The sequence below is a fragment of the Megalopta genalis genome, unplaced genomic scaffold (assembly GCF_051020955.1).
Source record: "Megalopta genalis isolate 19385.01 unplaced genomic scaffold, iyMegGena1_principal scaffold0046, whole genome shotgun sequence".
NCBI lineage: Eukaryota > Metazoa > Arthropoda > Insecta > Hymenoptera > Halictidae > Megalopta > Megalopta genalis.
This window is the reverse complement of record NW_027476115.1, coordinates 278281-301527: the sequence shown is the minus strand read 5'-3', so window position 1 is coordinate 301527 and position 23247 is coordinate 278281. Positions and strand designations below refer to the sequence as shown.

At 38.9% G+C, this 23247-nt stretch overlaps 1 protein-coding gene and 1 pseudogene across 2 annotated transcripts; both read left to right on the top strand.

Annotated features, from left to right (window-relative positions):
* Window positions 1-8587: 8587 nt before the first annotated feature.
* On the top strand, window positions 8588-12304 carry LOC143261256 (uncharacterized). Its single transcript, XM_076527840.1, has 6 exons — window positions 8588-9203; window positions 9293-9511; window positions 9677-9856; window positions 9927-10339; window positions 10523-10818; window positions 10894-12304. The coding sequence occupies exons 1-6, from the start codon at window positions 8588-8590 to the stop codon at window positions 12302-12304; spliced, it is 3135 nt and encodes a 1044-aa protein (XP_076383955.1).
* A 7385-nt stretch (window positions 12305-19689) lies between these two features.
* LOC143261253 (uridine 5'-monophosphate synthase-like) lies at window positions 19690-22527 on the top strand (annotated as a pseudogene). The gene is made up of 3 exons (XR_013035426.1): window positions 19690-19878; window positions 20833-21316; window positions 21381-22527. The product of XR_013035426.1 is annotated as a uridine 5'-monophosphate synthase-like (transcript).
* The last annotated feature ends 720 nt before the right edge of the window (window positions 22528-23247 follow it).

Here is a 23247-nt window from a genome sequence, read left to right as displayed (position 1 = left end):
ATCAACGCCAGGTACGATCAGATCGTCCATGTATGTGAGAACAACTTTACACGGAGTCACGAATGACGTATATTTCTGACTTTCCTTTTCTACTGGTACGTGAAAAAAACCATTCCTCAAATCAATCACCGAGAATACCCGAGCACCCGCTAACGCATCCAAACTATCTTCTATAAGCGGCATCGGAAATCTATCCCTAACTATCTATTTATTTATCTTGCGATAATCGACGCAGACGCGATACTCGCCGTTTTTCTTCGGTACGATTACTACCGGACTTGTGTATTCGCTGATGCTGGGATGAATCACATTGCTCTGCAACCATTCCTTGATTTGTTCGGACAGGACGTCCTTCTCTTTCGGCGATAATCGTCTCGGACGAGAGTAGATGGGATCCTGGTTTCGTAATACGATCTTGGTCTCGACTGCTGTCTTCACAATCTCAGCGGGCTTATAGTTTGAAACTACGGTCTTTATCTTATCGGCGTAGGAAGTGTACGCACTTAACTCATCTTTTCCGATAAAATTTATTGATAATAAGTCAATAATGTCTTTATCCACGTTAGAGTCTCTCTTATTCATTTCACTGTGTTCGGTATAGCTTTCACTTTTATTGTCGCCTGCTGTTTTCACCGTTATCAGCCCCTTATTAATGCATAGTTCCACTCGATTTAAAAAATCACGTCCTAGTATCACTTCCGATATCATGGATTCTCGCGGAACCACCAACATGGTGGTCATGTGTTCGCCCTCGTCAATAACCAGTTTCGCGTCAAATCGCCCGATCGGGATAATTCGCGCGTTACCGAATCCCGTGAGCGTGCGCGAGGTTTCGTTTAGCCGCACTTTGCCTATTTTGTCAAAAAGATCTTTTCGAATAAGGCTTACTTCACTACCTGTGTCCACTAATGCGCAACACGTTACATTGTCAATGCTCACTCTGAGTTCGCCGCCGTTACATTGTATAGAGTTCACCTTCGCCCCACTTTGCTTCGATTTCTTTCCTTCGGGACAATTTGGTGCAATGTGACCAAAATTGTTACAATTAAAACATTTTAGTCCTTTTGCTTTGTCTGGGCAGTTTGAATACTCATGATCTATCGAACCACATCCGCAACAGTGAGTCTTGCCGTATTTGCCATGAGGTATTTTCTTTTTCTCTATTTCTGCTTTTTTGATAAACGGGGCTTCTTGTTTCCCATCATCTTTTCTTTCCTTCTGTCGAAGAGTTCCAAACGTTTCCTCATTTCGTGTAACGAACATGCACCATACAACATTGTTTTGTTCATTCCTTCGTCCTGTATTCCGTTGATGATGTGTTCTATTAGTGCTTCGTCCTCCACGTTTCCTTGGCTTGCTATTTCTTGCAGGGCACCGATGTATTGCCGTGCGCTTTCGTTTTGTCTTCTTCTTCGCTTTGTAAGCTGCGCGCGAACTATGGCACTATTCACTTCGGTCTCAAACTCATGTTTTAATCTTTTCTTTAATATCTTCCATGAAGTTAAACCCGTTTCGTACGTTACGAACTGTTTGGCCAAACCTTTCAGCATACGTTTATCATACAGTAGCATCTGCACATCGTTCCATTCCAATAATGTGCTCAATTCCTCAAAGTCTGCGATCCATTTTTCAATTGGCAGTCTATCGTCTCCCGTAAAGTACGCTAGACTTTCGTCAACATCTTTTATCATAAATTTAACGCCACGTGTAGCACGTTGCTTGCGTGTCCACTCTTTACTTTTGTGTCTTGCTGTCCTCGTCGCGCCCTTGCTAGATGCATAGGCATCTTCATCTGAAACGTCGCTATCCGCCTCCTCGCTGTCGGAAACTTTTTCCGCTGTGTTCCTTTGTAATTGGTTTATTAGTATGTTCCTCAATTCCTCTTTTTTACCAATGGGTTTTATGTTTAACTTCATTAATTCACGTTTCAGCTGATCCACTTTCATTTTCTTTATTCTGTCTTCTGTGAGTGCATCGGTCGTTTCTCCGCTTGCGTCTTTCCACTTCTCTTTTGCGAAGTTCACCATCGTTTGATCGAGAATATCGTCTATCTCTTCTGACGTTGTACTACGCGTTTCAACCATATCGCTTCTCTTCTCCATCGCCTCACACAAATATTCCACACGCTTATCGCTATTCTTCTTACCGAAATTCGTCACTTTCGACTTTTGCAACACAACTTATATTGCATTTAACGATTTCGATACCGTATAACTTTTACGATATTATCTGTCGTCAATTCACTTCGATCCCAGGACGAGTCCCCACTTGTAGGATCGGGTTTTAGTGATTGACTCCCGCAATATCGCAATACCTTTATAACGAAAAAGCAACTTTATTAATAGAAAAAAAACGAAATACAGTGACTCGCTCTTTACCGGAGCTACGACCGATCACAACTGAGGATCGCTTCGGCGATCCTCTCTGCGTTACCGCCGATCGCCTTCCTTTGTTTTTTCTCATCGCGCTCGCGGCGTCCTACATATATATACCGGAAATGAAGGAGGAGGGGGAGGTAACTACAATTATTAATAAACGCATTTACATGTTGTACAAACAGTCACAAAATTCTAAGAAATTGTATCATTATATACATAATTTTTTTTCTAATTAAAATTAAAAAGCAGTCAAAATGACTTCCTTGGGCAATCTAGTTTTAAGATCGCGCACGATAGTCAACAGTTCACATCATTCGTTACTCCAGACGGACAATTTGAATTCCTTAAGACGCCTTTTGGATAGTGCACTAGTCCTACCAGTTCCCTACAATTTGTCGATGAGGTATTTGGCAATCTAGTAAGAAGTAAAATGGTATTAACTTACATGGATGTCCTTGTTATCCCAGGTATCGGTAGAGAAGATGCATTTAAGAAATTTGAGGAAATGGTCAAGAAAAAAGAGAAATTTGTTTACTTGTTAGGTGTTGGATTTAAATTAGTTACAGATTGTTAGTCATTTCAAAAGACGCTTAAAAAGAAAGATCTATCACCAAAGGTCGCAAGGTGGACGCTATTGTTAGAAGAATTCGACTTTGAAGTTGAGCACCGCGCAGGAGAAAAATTATGCCTCGCGGATGTGCTCAGTTGTTTTCCAGTTTTGTGCATCGAAGATACATTGTTATAAAATATCAGGAAAAAACAAGAAGAAGAGGAAAGATTAGGCGTGTGTTAGAAAGAGAGCCTTACGAAAATTACTTAATAAAAAATAATATTTTAATGAAGCCCGTAAATAATAAAAGCGTAATAGTCGTACCAATAAGCACGTAAGCGAATATAATTAAAAGATTCACGAGAATGGGTATTTTTGTGTGCGTAAAGTAGTTGAAAAGATAGAAAAGGTTATCGGTTATAGTATACCATGCATTTTAACGGAACGTAAGAGACGGAAGAGAGGTCAGTTATAGCCGATTCCAAAGGGGAACAGACCTCTCGAAACATATCACATAGATCACATAGGACCAATGACAACGACGAGTAAAATGTACAAGCATATTTTAGTTATAGTAGACGGATTCTCCAAGTTTGTTTGGTTATATGCCACAGAGTCGAAGAAAAGTCGTAGAACAAAAAACATTCGGTAACACGACACGTATAATTACAGACCGAGGTACGATAGATCGAACACATTTTGATGATTACAGGTGTTCGAAAAGGAAACGGTCAAGTCGAAAGGATCAAAAGCATTATTATTTGTTTTAGCTAAGCTTTAAATAGACACAAAGAGGAATTAATAAGTACAGAGAGGAATTAATAGTATTTATCAGCGTAGTATAGATACATCGCCTTTTGTAGTTATATTCGATATAAAAATGAAGCAGCGCGAGAATGTCACTATGTTACAATTAATACAAAAGGAAGCGATAGCACAATATCTAGATGACCATGAAGAATTAAAAAAGACAGCGAAAGCAAATTAGTTAAAACTTCAAGAAGAAAATCGACGTAATTATAATCGTAGTTGTAAGAAAGCGAAATTATGTAAGCAAGGCGATCTAATTGCAATAAAGCGTACGCAATTCGGCACGGGGTTGAAGATCCATAAGAAGTTTTTAGGACCTTATAAAGTGTCTAGGTTTATTGGACGGAATAGATATGAAGAGGAGTGATTCGCGAAGGATCAAGCATCACGACAACCGCAGTTTATTACATGAAGCCTTATGAAGAGTTCACTTCGGGGTCTAGAGAATTTGCAGGAATGGCCGAGTGTAGCAAGTGAAGTGCGTACGCATTAAGAATGTGTGCGCGCGCGCGCGCGCGCAAGCGTGTGCCGTGTGTGGGCGAAACGAGATAGTGGCCCGAAAGTATGTACAAAATGAGTGCAGCGTCGCGAGCGAGAAGATAAAGAAGGAAAATGGGCGAAAGTAGTCAGCGTTCAGCCTCGAAGCATTATACGTCGAACTTTGCATTAAAACATATTTATTTCTTTAAAATATTAAATTAGATCCCACATTAACGTACATTTTTTCGTGTCTCGATTCAGTTGTTTTTTTTCTATCAACGACTCGAATCGCTCTCGTTGTTATTCGATCTGTTGTATTTGCTGATATACGTCGTCGAGTTTCAACTCGACATTTTGAAATCCGCGTCACAATTTTTGTCTGCATATATCGTTTGGTTTCACAGCAATTCCAACGAATACTCATTTCGTCGAACCATCTGACAAACTTAAAAATTGACATTCCATTCGATACTAACCTAACGAATATTTGTGGAATTTAATTTATAATCAATTAATAATCAATCCAGCTTCACGAAGTTCTTCGATTATTGACATTATTTCAAGGTGTGCGAACACTTTTGTGGGCCACTGTATGTCTACTTGTAGCTTTGTGTTTTGATGAGAATATTTCTGTAAACTTCCTCGTCACTCTTGGTATACAATTTCTCGTCAGGCATTCTTTTAAGTATCAATTCGTAGAGAATTGCTAAATAACTTTGCTACGTAGCCCCTCTCTTTCGCAATCATAGTTCGCTGTTTTTCAATCTGCGACATTGGCGGCGGTTACATACCTATGAGCGATGTTACTCCAACAGCTCTAATCGAGCTAATATGTCGATTACAGTACGACAAACTGTTAAATCCGCGTCTGTAACGGTCGATCCGGATCCCTGAGGAGCATCGCCGGCAGCCCAAACCCAACCCCCATACACCACAACACAACAACAACACCACAACACACGCACGTATGCATCACCAAACAGGCATACGCACGCAAGTACACACACACACACACACACACACACACAACCCACACCAGCCCCGACCGCGGTAGCAGGCAACACCTCGGTGTTGATGCGGTGGCGCTTCGTCGGCAACAGTCTCGACTGAAGCCAACCTGCACGGGATCGAGCGAAAGCCGGCGACTCTACCTCCCCGTGGTCCCCGCTGGACAGCGCTGGCCGGCGCCAAGCGACGGCCAGGGCTGACTAAATGAGTCGCTTCCTACTAGGTAGATCCAACTTGTCCAATGAGGCGTACTGCCGAGGGCAGGGTTTTTCCAAGCCAATCCTGGCATAACATCTAGCCAGCGGTTCCCCTGGCGGTGGCTCGCTGGAGAGTGGCGGCCAAACAACATCTGGCCGGTCCAAGCCGATATGGGCGCAAGCCTCGGATGCGGCCGGGTCGACTCTCGACCCATGGACCACAGCAAACTGTCTGTAACGGTCACCGGTTTATAGGACTGTTTTTGTCGCTTACAAGGAATCCATATTTGTTTTACCAATATTTCGTGCAAAGTGTATTAAACGTTTCGAATGGCATATCGGTATTCACGTGATCCTGATGGACGTGCCGCAGATTCGTAGCGTCTTGTTTGAATAGAATCAACAGATTGGCACTGTCGCGAATTAAGTGCTTAGGTATTCTGCCCATCAAAATATCCTCTTATGATATTTTGATCGTCAGAAGCAACGTCGTCGAAGATCAATATCGAATCTGATCGAGCATCTGCCGGAGAGATTACGTCCACGTTGCCCGAGTAGGCAAAGTATCCTACATCCTTTCCTACGGATGGGAACAGTTTGTTGAAGTATTGATACTTCGGTTGACGAAACGAGCAAGCTAATTATTACGTTCGTTCTACCATATCCTGATAGACCGCTCTATAACGTGTTCGTTGAACATGCGACACGTCGGAACCTAGATATTCAGGGATTCCCGTACGAAACCCATTCTCTCTCTCTCTCTCTCTCTCTCTCTCTCTCTCTCTCTCTCTCTCCCTCTCTATAAATTATATATTATTTCGGTTCCGAAAAATTAGTAAATATTCTTCAGACATTCTGATATAAGGATGAACAGCGTTTTTCTGAAAATTATCACTGTCATGTGGTAACAAAAATATCGAAAGTTTATGCTCCGTGACTTGTTCATTGATTCGAACGCGGCACAGAGTCCCCCTTAAGCTGTCAAACTCAGTAGTAGGAGGACGTGTCGCTGGATCGATCGACCACGTTATGGTTCGCAGCATCGCCTCTCATTGCTGAGTGTGTTTCGTTAATAACTCGTAAACGAAGCCGCAGATTGCATTTTCGCAAAGGAAAAAGTTACTTAGAATTACCTCAGCTATCCCACATCTCCGTAATGCGAGACATTTTAGGAGCACCCTGTATTTCGAGCAGGTCAAGAAATTATTCATCGGCAACGCGGGCACGACATTTTGCCGCCATATGTTCTGCTGCTCACTTCTCTCGGCTCGGCAGGGCCGAAGCTATGGGTAACACTGTCCGACAAAATCAAACTTTTTTTCTGGGTTCCTATAGCCACTATGAAATTCTTGTAGAGCTTCACTCTCTGAACAAGAATCCGAAAACCGAATGGCTCCATCACCCTCAGTTTTTGAAAAAAACGAACTTTTGTAAAAACATAAAATTTTCGACAAAAATGAGGTATTGCATGAAAAGTTTTTACTTTTCGTTAGAAAGTTCTAATCGATCTCAAAAGATAGAGGAAATCTTTCCGAATATAGTGACATACAACTTATTAATTGCTTTTGGTCTTAAATAACTATAAATTAATGTCAAAGTTTAAAAAAGTGTCGACGTGAGCAGTTTCTGCGCAATATTTTTGTATTTTTACGAAAAGTTTTTTGTTCAGCACGAAAACTCTACCCAGGATCGGATTCTGTAGACATTTCTGAAGAAGAAACGGCCAGATAGAAGTGTCGGAACGATGTACATTTCGAGTAGGTCGAGAAAATGTTCGTCGGCAACATGTACACGACGTTTTGCCGCCATGTGCTTCGCTGCTCGCTTCTCTCTGTCCGACAGGGCCGAAGCTATGGGTAATCAACACCGATGGAGGGATCCAATGGGGCACCCACTTAGCGTGTGGGGCGTGCCATTTTTTTTTAGTACTTCAATGTGCTGTCTTCTTTTACATATTTTTATGGATAATAATCGCCAAACTGTGAATCATAAATTAAAAATGGAGAAATAATAAAAGAAAAATAATGAACAAAAAATATTCATTTTATTCTGAATCTGTTCGAATTACAAGTATATCATGTATACATTTATCATTAAAATTATAACGATAATTTATATTTAAATTATAAAAATAAAAAAAAAAAATAATCATTTTCAAAACGTTAAACTTCTTGAAACATATCGTTAAATATATATTTAAATATTTATTTACTTATATGGCGTAGAAGTCAAAATTATGCTAGTGTTAGAATATACTTTCGTTACCAACTCCAAATACTCTGGTGTGATTTTTTGTGTGAAATATATATCACAGTTTGGTGATTATTATTAACAGAAATATGTAAAAAAAAAGAACATTGAAATACTAAAAAAATTCAAATATTATTTACGAAAAGTGGGTGCCCCATTGGATCCCTCCATCGGTGTTGATTACGCATAGCTTCGACCCTGCCGGACAGAGAGAAGCGAGCAGCGAAGGACATGGCGGCAAAACGTCGTGCACATGTTGCCGACGAACATTTTCTCGATCCATTCGAAATGTACATCGTTCCGACACTTTTACCGGGCCGTTCCTTCTTCAAAAATGTCTACAGAATCCGATCCTGGGTAGAGTTTTCGTGCTGAACAAAAAACTTTTCGTAAAAATACAAAAATATTGCGCAGAAACAGCTCACGTCGACACTTTTTTAAACTTTCACATTAATTTATTGCTATTTAGGATCAAAAACAATTAATAAATTGCATGCCACTATATTCGGGAAACTCTCCTCTATCTTTTAACACCAATTAGAACCTTCTAACGTTTATACTTTTCATGCAATACCTCATTTTTGTCGAAAATTTTGGGTTTGTACAAAAGTTCGTTTATTTAAAAAACTGAGGGTGATGGAGCAATTCGGTTTTCGGATTCTTGTTCAGGAAGTGAAGCTCTACAAGAATTTCATAGTGGCTATAGAAACCCAGAAAAAAAGTTTGATTTTGTGTTGTGTTGTGTTGTGTGTGTGTGTGTGTGTGTGTGTGTGTGTGTGTGTGTGTGTGTGTGTGTGTGTCGGACAGTGTTATTAGGGACAGCGATCGTTACCTTTGTAGCTCGCGATAAGAGTGAACACGATTGTCGTGTGCTGTTAGACAGCGGTTCACAAACAAATTTCATAACCGAAAGAATGGCCGATAAGCTACAATTGAGAAAACGGGAAATAGATTCTTCGGTAGGTGGAATTGCCAATGTCGAGACCCGCGTCAAATATCTGGTCAATGCCGTAATTAAATCACGCACCACCCAATTTAATGATACGGTAACTTTAGTGACGCTTCCTTCCATCACTGGAATGCTACCTTTGCGCCAGGTAAAACGTACCGAAATTGATATTCCGACCGAAATAATGTTAGCTGATCCTGAGTTCAATATTCCGGGCCCAATAGATGCAATTCTCGGGAATCAACTGTTTTTCACACTTTTATGTTTGGGTCGAATCAAACTTTGTGCACAAAATATTATCATTCAAGAAACATTAGTAGGTTGGATAGTCACGGGAGCTACAACCAAACAAGAACAAGTAGCAAAGGGAAAATCCTCAAGATCACTGCACGCATCCTCCTTAGACAATGCGCTAACAAAGTTTTGGGAGATAGAAGAAATAGCAGAGCGCAAAAATTTATCTAGCGAAGAACAGGCATGTGAAAATCACTTCGTAGAAAATACAGTTCGCGATGTACATGGACGCTATATCGTGCGCTTGCCATTTAACGATAGGAAGAATTTCATAGGCGAATCTCGAGGTCTTGCTCTCAAGAGATTTTATTCACTCGAACGCAAATTCTGCAAAGACCCTGATATCTTCTTACACATTATAAACAATTCCTGTCAGAATATCTAGCATTAGGCCACATGACAGAAATCAGTGATGCACGAGATGGCAAGGAGTTTTACTTACCACACCACGCGGTAATAAAGGAGTGCAGCTTCACTACTAAGGTCAAGGTAGTTTTCGATGCCTCGGCTAAATCCTCATCGGGCGTATCCTTAAATGACGCACTTTTGGTCGGTCCCACCATTCAAGATAACTTATGGGCAATTTTACTACGATGTTCGTCCTGACAGCAGACATAGAAAAAATTTTTAAGGCAGATTAAAATGCATCCCGATGATGCGAAATTTCAAAAAATATTATGGCGCGATTCGAAGGAAGAGTCAATCAAAACGTTCCAATTAAATACGGTCACGTATGAAACCGCTTCGGCTCCTTTTTTAGCGGTACGATGTCTACAGCAACTAGCCGAAGATGAACAGATCAGATTTCCGAATGCGTCGCGAACCTTTAAAGAAGATTTCTATGTCGATGATTTGCTCACCGGCGCATCTACCTTCAATGAAGCAATCAACTTACGCAATGAGTTGATTGATTTAGCTGGAAATGGGGGCTTCCAACTACGTCAATGGGCGTCAAATAACCATAAGTTGATTAGCGATTGACGATGACGATCGACAAGCGATATGCTTAGATCTCAGTCAGACAAAGAAAACTCTGGGAGTTTTTTGGAATCCATCCAGTGATTCCGTAACTTACGCGGTGAACTCCTTTAGCGAAACTAGACTCACTAAGCGACTAGTTTTATCTCAAATAGCGCAATTATTCGACCCCCTTGGACTTCTCGGTCCCGTGATTATACGGGCAAAAATAATTATGCAAGACATTTGGAAGTCGAAAGTCACTTGGGATCAACCAATTCCGCAGGATATAGCCGAGGTGTGGTTAGAAACCAGAAATGAACTGGCTCAATTAGACAATTTTTCGTGCCCTCGGAGGGTAATGTTAGAAACCTCACGAGAAATACAACTCCACGGCTACTGCGATGCTAGTGAAAGGACCTACGGCGCTTGCATATACATTCGTACCCTAGACCACTCAGGTAGGGTACGGGTATCTCTATTATGCGCAAAATCCAAAGTAGCCCCTCTTAAAATCCTATCATTACCGCGGTTAGAGCTTTGCGCGGCTAGGTTATTAACGCGATTGTATAAGGAGGTAGCGAAGGCGTTGACCAATATAACTTTTGACGCGATTAGGTTTTGGTCAGATTCAACTATTGTGTTGCAGTGGATTAGGACAGCTCCACATTTGCTGAAAACCTTTGTAGCCAATAGAGACAGCGAAATTCAAACAGACTCGGACCCACGTAACTGGATGCACGTATCAGGACGTGATAATCCAGCAGATTATATTTCTCGCGGACAATTGGCATCCACATTTATGAATAATAAGGTATGGCTAAACGGTCCTGCGTGGCTCTCCCTAGACGAATGCTTTTGGCCACAATTGGACATTCCGCAAAGAGAAATTCTCGAGCGGAAAACCACAATAACGTTCCTTGCACGAGAAGGGACGAATGACCTGTTAACGCGATACTCTTCCATTGCGCGACTTAATAGAATTGTAGCTTACACACTACGATTCATTCACAATTGTAGATCGAAAAACAGACTTACGGGAAATTTATCAACTACAGAAATTCGCAAGGCGCATTTAGTTATCATTAAACAAGCCCAGTTAGAGGCATTTCCGATAGAAATAAACTGTTTGGAACGAAAAACAGCTATGCCCAAAGGGAGCAGAATATTAAATTTAAATCCATTCCTCGATCAGGATAAGCTTCTACGAGTAGGAGGTCGGCTAAGACATGCCCCATTAAGTTACTGTCAAAAACACCCATTGTTATTACCCCATAGGCACCATATTACAAATTTGATAATTGAAAGCGAGCATCTACGTCACTGGCACGCAGGCACACAGGCAACTCTTAATGCGGTCCGACAAATTTATTGGCCAATAGATGGAATGAGAGCCACAAAGAACGTCATACACAAATGTATAAGGTGTTTTAGAGTAAAACCAAAGGTCCCAGCATATATAATGGGCGACTTACCCAAGAATAGAGTCACCAGGGCACGACCGTTTCAAAACGTAGGCGTGGATTATTGTGGTCCATTTTTTATAAAGGAAAAAAAGGTTCGTAATCGTTGCAAAATCAAGACGTACGTAGCGATTTTTGTATGCTTCGTGACCAAGGCCGTTCATCTAGAACTTACATCGGACCTTACCACTGAATCTTGCTTAGGAGCATTCAAGCGATTCTTTGCCAGAAGAGGAAAGGCCACGAACATTTACTCCGACAACGGCACTAATTTCGTCGGCGCCAAGAACGAAATTACAGAAGTTCAAAGATTTCTCAGCTCCAACGAGCACAATAGTAAAATTAATCGTTTTTTATCGGACCAGGGAATTAATTGGCACTTCTCTCCGCCTCGGTCTCCACACTTTGGTGGATTATGGGAGGCCGCCGTAAAGTCTTTTAAAGGACATTTGTACAAAACTATAGGAAACGAGCTGTTCACATTCGAGCAACTGAACACCTATATTATCGAAGTAGAAGCCATATTGAATTCCCGTCCCCTAACTCCCCTCTCCTCAGATCCGAACGATCTTACTGCTTTATCACCCAGTCACTTCCTAATAGGTGATTCGTTAATGCAACTCCCTGAGTACGATTTGCGAGACACACCCGTTAACAAACTTTCGTCATGGCAACACATCCAGCGAGTGAAACAACACTTCTGGAATCGGTGGAGTAATGAATATTTACAGACGCTGCACACCAGAAACAAATGGCATATCCCGAATGACACCCAGCACAAGAAGGGTACATTGGTGATCATCCGGGAAGACAACACACCTCCGTTAACCTGGAAACTAGGACGGATCATTGACATTTGTCCAGGCCGGGACAAAATAGTGAGAGTCGCGACTGTCAAGACGGCCCAGGGGACCTACCAGCGGGCCATTAAAAAATTGTCCCCACTTCCCATTGATGACCCGGAATAAGATAATACACCCAAACACCGTTAGAACTTGTAATCACTCAGAAATTTGTGAATACTTATTCCCATTATGTATACATGCGTATTAGTGTAACTAGAGTTAAGTTAGGACAGTAGTATTGTCAATCATTCGTTACAACGACAAACTAGACCAGCCCTCTTCAAATGTAAATTGAGCGGTACACTATCAATTTAGTAATTTCGAACGTAACCGTTCAAGGTGGTCGGTATGTTAGTGCACAGCACTAATGTCTTTATGACACGGACGTGCATCACCGGCTGTTTTTCGAGACCAGGTTTTTTGAGAAATCGTTTCTCTCGGTCTCGATGGCCGGGACTAGTTATAAAGAAGGAAAGGTTCCGAAGGGTCAGCCTGGCATTGTTTTATGACGGTCATGCCTGGAGGAACTTTCCTGTCTTTGCCGGGGCCTTGCGGCCGTCTGCTTTGAAACGGACTAGCTGATTGGCTATTGCCAAAATCGGGCAGGACCAATCGGCGAATAGTGTAGGTGCGTTGGAGGGATGGTAGTCTGCTACGAGCGAGGGTATTCTCTGATAGAGCACCAGAGTTGTAATAGAAGTCGTAGCATCAAGACATCCTGACCAAGGGTGTACTGTAGTCAGGGGCTCAATACAAAATAGCAGGCAGAATCCGGTTCTTTATTTTATACAGTCCACAAATATAGTGTCATAATTCGTCGCTATTATTGACGACGCTGTGACGCCCCAACATATGTGATGTTAGTGATTACCCCTTCAATAAACAGTCTCTATGTTCCATTCAACAACTTGTTGACAACATTAAAACTTTAACTTGTTTACTTACTATAATAATTCTTGACGAATTACCTGACTAAATGCAATAAATAAAAGCTCTATCAAACGTAACAGTACTTCATACAACGTTACGAGGAAAAAAGGAAAAATATTACTTTCATGCATAAAAAAATATTAAATGTCTGTTATACCCTGTCAGACATGTCTGGTTCGACCAAATGCATGTAAAACGCTTGCTAGTGTACTCTGCGTAAAAATTTATATCAATTTGGTGCAAAACCACTGCTTTTGGACAAAATCCCTGACGTAATACGGACACAGATGGCTCGGCATTTGGAAGCAGACGCATTGCACTGCCAAATTAATGGCGAACTTGGCGCAATCTTATAGCGAAACATTTTGTTTGAAGAGGACAAGTCGGTAGCACTTATGTGTCAGATGTAGCAGTGCTATAAGGTTTGTCCTCGATTTATTTGATACAACAGCGTGCGGTAGAATTCTGTACTGTACTAATTCTACGGATAAATTTCCTTATGGAGAACTAATGGGTGGCTTACGGTACTTATTGTCAGCAACTAAAACTTGTCCCGACATTGCATTCGCGATAAATTATTCTAGCAGATCTACAGAAAAACTGGCAAAACAAGATGTATCAAATGTAAGGAGACTTTTAAGACAATCGAACATACATAGAACATACATAGAAAATACAATATATAAATTTACGTATATATGCATGTGCTCAGCTTTGTCCAATAATTCTTAATGAACTCCTAGAGAAGTATAATGAAATGGACTTACCAGAGATGAACTCATTGATATATGTAGATGCCACCTACTACTAGCAACTCAGTAATTCAACAACCTGACGTCGTATACGCATTCACCAATTCCATTATCAATTATAGTCACATCACGACCTACGAATCGTAATAGAAATTAGTACAAGGTTTACATGGAATCTTCAAAACATAAAGAGCAAAGGATATAAGATTATTAAAAGAACAAAGAAGCACATTTAGAGTGCAATATAAGTTCAAAATTTGATAACTAGTATCGTGTCTCATTAGGCTTATAAAGTATACACTATATTTGACTTGGAAATGCTCTTAAGTAATTAAAAAACTGTGGTTTATATTATTTTGTCCTAAATTTGGCTTCTGCGATACTATTTTGTCTACATACATTTGTACAATCATAAAATTATGTGTTTAACATCCATACACAAATCTACTGAAAATAATGACTCATTATTTATTTTAGTACAGGATTTCCCAGAGAAATAACTGCCCCTTTCAAACCTTGCAATCGCGGAGGTGAGATAATTCTTAACCAATTATGTACGTTTATTTAACCCATACAAGACAAATATTACTATGATCACACAAAAATATTATAATGCAGGAAATATATATATATTATAAAATAATTAAAATGATCAGAGATAGAGAGAGAGAGAGAGAGAGAGAGAGAGAAACTGACATAAATGATAGTGAAAGATTACCTTACTCCATCGAAGTGATAATTATCAGTCTTGATGAGTGCCTAGAAATTATATCTGTCTTGAGATTTGTAAAACTCTGCCAAGTATCTAAAATACATTAAAAAAATTAATATTTTGCGAAAATTCATTTTACACCCTGATAGAAAATTCTAATTTACAATTATTATGATTGTCATTTCTTAAATTTTAATAATAACAACAAAATTTTCAACTCAAAAGTAATAAAAATCATTAGAAGTAGAAAATAATAGAAAAAAAAAATCAACAAGTTCAATAAGTATAAAGCATGGCATTACAGTTGACTAGGACATTTGAAACTTACACAGATTATTTGAAAATTCTATTACATTACCTAGTTCACAGGATTTTTCCGAGGGGAAAATGCGAGAAAAATATCGAATTTGAACCACTACACCACCGAGTAAGTAACGCGTAGTAAAAATCGAGAAATTTCGAAAAATGCAATTTACATATCCGCGCTGCGAATAATAGAAAATGAAAGATAATGCTTCGGTTATTAATTTCTGTATCACTCACGGCAACACACTGACTTTATTGTACAAAATATTAATTGTTGAAGGAAGCACTCACCTGTAGCTGCGTACGGCTTGCCGGTCGGTAAGAGACAGCAACTCTCTGTTGGATTGTAGACACTAGGTGCTACGTTGTTCGGTTTGAAGAAGGCAACAATAACAAATATGGCTAGCCTCACCGTTTCGTCAGCCAATCGTACGCAAATCTTTTGGAAATGCGGAAAAATACATTTCTCGGCATAAAATTGCGAGAAAATCACGAAAATGATGGGAAACGTCGCATGAAAACGCTAAAAAAGCACAGTCCCTTTGATTTTACGAGAATATGTTGGAATATGCGCCATATATTAAAACTAATTACATCATCTGTGTACGGTTGAATGTATGCGTAAATTAATAGGTATGTGTGTATAAGAACGCTTTATTATGATCGCCGTTTTGCTCGTCCTTGTTTCAACAGCGATAGATTTCTACAGTTCTAGCAAATATGAAATTGTACATTTCTGCGTATAAAGTTGTAGCGACCAGTCGGCGCACATAAAAAAGATTTATTTCTCGTGCAAACGACTAGCGTATTTATGACTCTCCTTCGAAAAGGCTATTTTTGAGTGAGCTGTTTTCTGTCCAGATGGCAATAAGTCAGTAGAGTTTTTTACCTAATTCTCGATAGTCAACGAGACCGTCATAAATAACCGGAAATTCCGAAGGGCACGCAAAACGGACCCGAACGCCGGACGTCCGAGCGCAACAGCCCTGAGGAAAAGCCCGGCCGTTACATCACAAAAAACGCAACCACTCCGATCACCACGCGGTCCCAAAACAGGACGCGCTCAGGGCGTAAGGGACAAGGCGGTGAGAAGGAAATGGACAACGCTGATTGGGAAAACCCATTCGCGGGTCAACCAATCAGGAGGTGTCCAGAGCCCTTGCCGGGGGCAAACTACTAGTATAAAAAGAGCGGTAGTTAGACGCTCGCCCTGATATATCTCGGACGGAAAAAGACTTGTAAGCGTGTGGTACGCGCAACGCCGTTACTCTTACTACGACGATACGCTGCCCGAAGTGACTCTGCGCGATTTTTTCTAATAAAGTTAGTAGTTACACCGCACGCAACAATTATTTATCCGAACACCCCCAATAACCAAAAAGTCATTGCCTTCTCTATAACCAAAATCGAACAACATACGGTATATACGAATTATGTAATTTATTTTAAAAAATGAAAAAGAATAAAAAAAATTAATACTTCGTTGTCGCATTTTTAAGTTAAAAAGAAATAATTATTTTGATAAACAACACGAAAATCGAGCCGAGATGCGAAGTAACTTGCAATTACCGCTGAAACGCTCTATAAAAATTGTAAAACCTATCTTTGTCTTTGTTTCATAAAGATTTTGAATAAAAGTATCATGAAAAAGTCTAGAAAAATCACAAGAATACAGAAAATATGTTTAAATTTCTATTATTAATGGTTGGTTATTTTCACGACCACCATAGCGTGATTGTACACTTCTGGATCGGTGAAGATCGGTTACAAAAATGGACCACACAATTGTCTTTGATAAAGATGAATAGGTGAATTTCTTTTATTGCATCGTACAGTACTTGTGTCGCGTAGAACAAAAGACTAAAAAGTAAATTCATTACATTACAAGATCATGTTACAAACGGCATAAAAATTATATGTCGCGACCATCGCGGTACATCCGGCCAAGTAGTGATTCTAGACGGAAAAGTAAGTCCAGAAAAAGAATAACGTTTTTTCATTAAAGGCTGTGTTCTCGAGCGCACTGCGGTGAAATGTGAGTCAAGTTCGCGAAGTTTGGAATTGGTATGTCGTGGCCGGCACAACTATATGATTTCCATTAAGTAGTATTATTTTTCAACATAGTTTTTCTCGGAAACGAGCCTTGAATGAAAAAATGTTATTCCCTTTGCCCCACTTATTTTCGCATGTAGAATCAATGTCCGGCCTGTTATACCACGATTTCGGGGATACACTAATCAATTTTTATCTTTTTTAATATCGTCTCTTACGCAAAGGACTGGAATTGTACTGTTTTTGCAACGCAGTATCGTCGAGGAAAATTTCCGGACATTAAAATCCGCGACACGAATATCCGTCAAACGTTCTCTACGTGGGCACGACACAAGAATCATCTTGCGATTGCGAAAATTTTACTCGGAATCTAATTCACTTAAAATTTCAGCTACTGATTATTATGCAAGAGGTGGACATCTTCATAGTGGAATCTTGACTTGAATCCGATAATGAGATCAACTTCACTCGTTTTGTTACATTTAGAAAGGACAGAACTTATGCCAGGGGCGAAGGAATTATTATTTTCGTCCTTAAGAGACATTTGCTGAATTGTGCAATATTTCACCTGATCAATCGGTTGAAATGTGCGGATAACCAACTTTTGATTTGATTATTTGTTATAGAGTTCCAGGACATGTCCTTTCGGAATTCCAATGGGACGAAATTTTTTACAACTTTAAGATAAATAACTGCTATTTAGTTTTACGGTTTTTAATACACTGAGGTCAGTATTGCTACTCATAAATCGGTAAAGTATCCTGAGTTTCTCAGCTCATTTTCATGAATTTAGTCACAGCGTTTATCTTGTATATTTCATTTCTACTACCAATGTTGAATATTATATGGAGGCAATAAGAGTATTAATCGTACAGAATATATTTTCTCTCTCACTCTCTCTCTCTCTCACTCTCTCTCTCTCTCTCTCTCTCTTGCAGATGGTATTTATAACATTAATAAATTTATACACTTTACAATGATAGCATCCTTTTTAGAACTTAACGAATAATATTAATTTTTACGAACGATGTTGAATGGGAGACAATGGAAAATGGGTAACTGATTTAATATTAGGATTATTGAAAGGATGACCCAAGTGACGAATACAAAGCGACGGTGTATACATGCGCAGATCCCATGTATAACGTCGTGAGGTGGTTTAACCCCGAATAGGCATCGGACTCGTCAATATAAAAACAGCCGACACGCACGCGGCGGGAGGTGAACGTTGAAGACGATACGGCTAATTCAAAATTAGCACAGTTGACATAATTTTAAACAATCTATTTATTTTTAAATAGTTTGTACAATTTGCACACGTATATAGGATTTAAACGGAAATTAATACTTTTGGCAAATTTTCTAAAGCAATCCTTTTTCTTTTCTTTTTAAATACTTTGTTGGCTTAGGCGCTTTTTTGATAAGATTTCATTTTTTATACGTTGCACCTCTCAAACGTTTACCCAACAAACATCTCACCATGCAATAAGATTATTTTTATTTCTAACATAACCAGTTTTTTCTAGGAGTAATAGAGATTATGGATTCTTGACCAACATTCACGAAGAAGTCACATTTCGCGCTTGAAAAAGATGCTCATATTTTAAGCTGAGGAACTCGGGATACTTTACCGATTCATAATTAGGCCAATGTGTACGTTTGATAACAAGTTTGAAAGACTTTTCGATATAATAATTTTTCCGTGTATTAACACAAACACAAACAGGATAATGATCCCCCCACGTTTCGTCCTGAACTTCAGCATCAACTTTATTTTCAAAATTCACGCTAAAAAACTTCTATTAATTAACTTCTTCAATTCTACGTCTATGGCACTCGATTTTTCGCACATAATTTCTGTCTATTGAAATTAAAACACACATGGTCCCCGAAAGCATGATCAACAAAGCGATATTTAAATTAATAAGGATAACCTGTTGCACATAGCTATTTTTATTTCGTATTATATTTCATTCAAGTGTACAGTTCATTCTAGGATAAGAATAAATAATGAAATAACTACAGATTAATATTGTCTGACGTTAAAGATGTAGGATTAGGTATTCTGGCACTGCGTGATCGGAACGCTAGCTTCTCACCTATGTAATCGCTGTCGGAAAGCGGCTCGCAAGGAAGAGATAAGTCGTAAGTGTTGACTCGAGTGAGAAAGTGAGTTAACTCGAGCGTGCACGTTAAAGGGGTTAAAGGAAATAAAGAAATATATTATTGATATACTCGATATGTTTACTTAACACACCCTACGGATTTTTATATCTGCTCAAACCTATTGAAATTTACAAGCGAAGATATTACCTTAGAATTTTTCCATTTCCATCTTTTATAATGCAAGTGCGTCCTACAATAAAACTGAATTTTGAGGGAGAAATTTTCAATCTTTGAGGATGAAATTGGAGGGCAAGAATTTTAACAGAATCTAATTATTTACAAAGTTTCCATTGTTCGATCATTTTAGAGTTTGAGAGCTTCACTTGTTTGCCACAGGTGGAGTATTTATACTTTGATATCTGCAGCAAAGCGATTACATAGGTGAGAAGCTGCCGTTCCGATCACGCAGTGCCAGAAAACCTAATCCCTCATCGTTAACGTTAAAATTGTTATTAATCTGTACGTATTGCATAATTTATTCTTATCCTAAAATGAACTGTACACTTGAATGAAATATAATACGAAATAGAAACAGCTATGTGCAACAGGTTAAATATCGCTCTGTGCATCATGCTTTCAGGGAGCACGCGGTGTTTTAATTTCAATAGACAGAAATCATGTGCGAAAAATCGAGTGCCATGGACGTAGAATTGAAGAAGTTAGCCATTTCACTTTTTGAGATCGACGCGATCAAATTTGGAGAATTTGTGACCAAAGTTGGTTTGAAAAGTCCAGTGTATTTTGACTTGAGAGTAATAATCTCTCAGCCAAAAGTTATGGTATGAGTAATTTATAAATTCTATCAAGCATACTCTGTCATTTGTATAATTTTTAACCCTTAAATGCATGATTTTTTGTTTTGAATTTTAAAAAATTGTTTTTTATAGGAATGTAGTCATAGGTTACGTAAAAAATAAATAAAAAAATCTAGGTAATAATATTGAGTATTTATTTTGAAAAAAAGTTGTACGTAGACTTTTGGCAAAAATATGCGTTTATTACGAAAATTATTGTAGACGTAAACAAATGGTCATGTATTTATATTATCTATTAGTATAGGAATCAAATGCAACATCAAACATTCATAGCTTATCTGACAACAGATGAGAAGTAATTTTCTCTCTCTCTCTTTTTCAATTAGATAAATCACTCATTTATAGGAAACTCAAAAAAAGAAAATATCTCTTCAAGTAACACATTGAAGGTTACCACCCACCACATTCAAATGTCAAAAAATATATAACTTACTCGCCAAAAGTAATGTCAAGTCTTTTATTTCACACATGGTCTATTTTCTATTGTTGTCAACGTGTGTTCGGAAACGCACATACTCAGGTTTTTGAATAAAATTAAGTTGAACTAGAATGTAGACAATTGGCAAAAATATGCATTTAAGGGTTAATAAATAAGAGCCTTACCTTTAGAAAATATTGTTTGTTTAACGAATACACCAAAATATTTCTAAATAATCCACTTCCAAAAGTACGTAAATGAACCCGCTATCAAAAATGCGCGCCAATTGGTATAACGTCAGAAAGATACAAATATTGAAGTCAAATGTAATTATTTTAGTTAATTTTTGATAAGTCAATGGACAAAGGAATCACTGCCATTCAGCCAAATGTATCGATATCAAAACTGTTGTCGGGTATCCGCGCAAAAAGTTATTGATTCATTTTTGGGACTCTATGCATTTAAGGGTTAAATTGTTTATATTCCTTGATATTTCGAAGGCTCAACTGGCGAAGGCACTGTGGAGACTGTCAGAGGACCGTGGAAACGTATCTCAGATCTGTGGTGTACCTTACACTGCTTTACCATTAGCTACTTTGATATCTGTCGATTTTAATATCCCCATGTTAATCAAAAGAAAAGAGGGAAAGGCATATGGCACAAAGAAAATGATAGAAGGCCATTTTAAATTAGGAGATAATTGTGTGATCATTGAGGATGTAGTCACTAGCGGCAGCAGTATCCTAGAGACTGTACAAACTTTAAGGAAAGAGGGTTTGAAGGTAACAGATGCTCTTGTAGTGATTGACAGAGAACAGGGTGGCAAAAAGAATATTGAAGCTGATGGTATAAACATGTGGAGTTTGTACTCGGTCACCAGTCTCTTGGCTTACCTCGTGGAAGCCGACAAGATTACGCCAACGATAAGAAAAGATGTACTAAACTACTTGTCGCTATCTCAAGCTCCTGTTATCGTTAATCAAGGTAAATAACATTTTACGCAGCGTCATTTTCTGCTTCATAGAATATTAAATAGCTTCTTTTAAAGTTCCAGAATGCAGACTGAAAATACCATTTTACTGTCGCGCTAATAAGGCTACAAACGAGATTGCATCTAAAATATTCAATCTAATGGAAACAAAAGAATCTACTTTGTGCTTGGCAGCAGACTTGACCAAAGCAGACTCTATTTTACAATTAGCAAATTTGGTAGGACCACACATTGTGGTACTAAAAAAAAACGCACGTAGATATAGTAGAAGACTTCAGCTGCGATTTTATAAAGCGTTTGCAAGATTTGGCTAAGAAGCACGATTTTCTTTTAATGGAGGACCGGAAGTTCGCGGATATCGGCAACACGGTGTCTTTGCAATACCAAAAGGGTATTTACAAAATTGCGGAATGGGCAGATATTGTTACTGTGCATGCGATAGCAGGAAAGAGCATAGTAGATGGATTAAAAAATGCGTTAGGAAATGTTAACGAACCGCGTGGTATTTTTATATTGGCGCAGATGTCCTCTAAAGGCGCGTTAACAAATGACGAGTACGTTCGGCACGCAGTGTCGATCGCACAAAATTCGAACATAGTCGCTGGCATCGTTTGTCAGTCGAGTATATTCACGAATCCAGGTCTCGTTCAGCTGACCCCTGGAGTGAAGCTCGGCCAAAGTTCCGACAATTTCGGTCAACAGTACAATACTCCAGAATCTGTTGTAAAATCTGGAGCAGATTTAGCTGTTGTTGGTAGAGGTATCACCGAGGCAAAGGACAAGTTAGCTGCCGCGTTGGAATATAAGAAGGAACTTTGGACTGCTTACAAAAAACGATTGAAATAAAAAGTATTTTCCAATTATAAACTAATAGCATCATCCATGCAGCCTATCCCTTGCAAACCGTTGTTCTTCGACTTGGCCTGCAACATGGTCGAGTTTCCGGATTTGAGTGAGAAATTGGGAGATCAAGCCAAGAAGGGCGGCCAGGCTGGACTCGCAGGATTCGTTAAAGGTTTACGGGGCTGGGGAAATAAATGAAACAAGTCTATTTTAAGCGAAAGATACTGGATTTTTGATGTTATCGCACGTGGTGCGGTAATGCGTTTTTAGAAAGGCTCTCAAATATCTCGATGAGCATCGAGTTTTCAGTTATACAAACAGCAATATTGATTAAAGGAAATAAAGAAATATATTATTGATATACTCGATATGTTTACTTAACACACCCTACGGATTTTTATATCTGCTCAAACCTATTGAAATTTACAAGCGAAGATATTACCTTAGAATTTTTCCATTTCCATCTTTTATAATGCAAGTGCGTCCTACAATAAAACTGAATTTTGAGGGAGAAATTTTCAATCTTTGAGGATGAAATTGGAGGGCAAGAATTTTAACAGAATCTAATTATTTACAAAGTTTCCATTGTTCGATCATTTTAGAGTTTGAGAGCTTCACTTGTTTGCCACAGGTGGAGTATTTATACTTTGATATCTGTTGAAATAAGCAGACTAATAAGAGACAAAAAAAGTGGGATATAAAAAATTGCTGCACGACGGCGTGGGAAATATCAAATTTAACATCACAGAGGCAAGATACTGGAGTTAGTAGTACGTATAGATATTTAAGAATTTTATCTCGGCATCTGGCATCTTGGCAGATTATCGTGTGAGTGATTACATAGGTGATTAGCTACGTTCCGGTCACCAGATTACGAGAGAAAACCAAATCTTTTACTACCCTAACACGAGGGTCACACGAAGCCACTCATGTTTTCGATAATGCCATATATGTGAATGCCATATAAAAACCTCTCTCTACCTTGAAAAATGATTCAAATATATATTTACTTTATACGATAGTTTTGTATTATGAAAACATTAGTTTTGTTATTAAGTGTATTTAGAATACTTAAAAAACG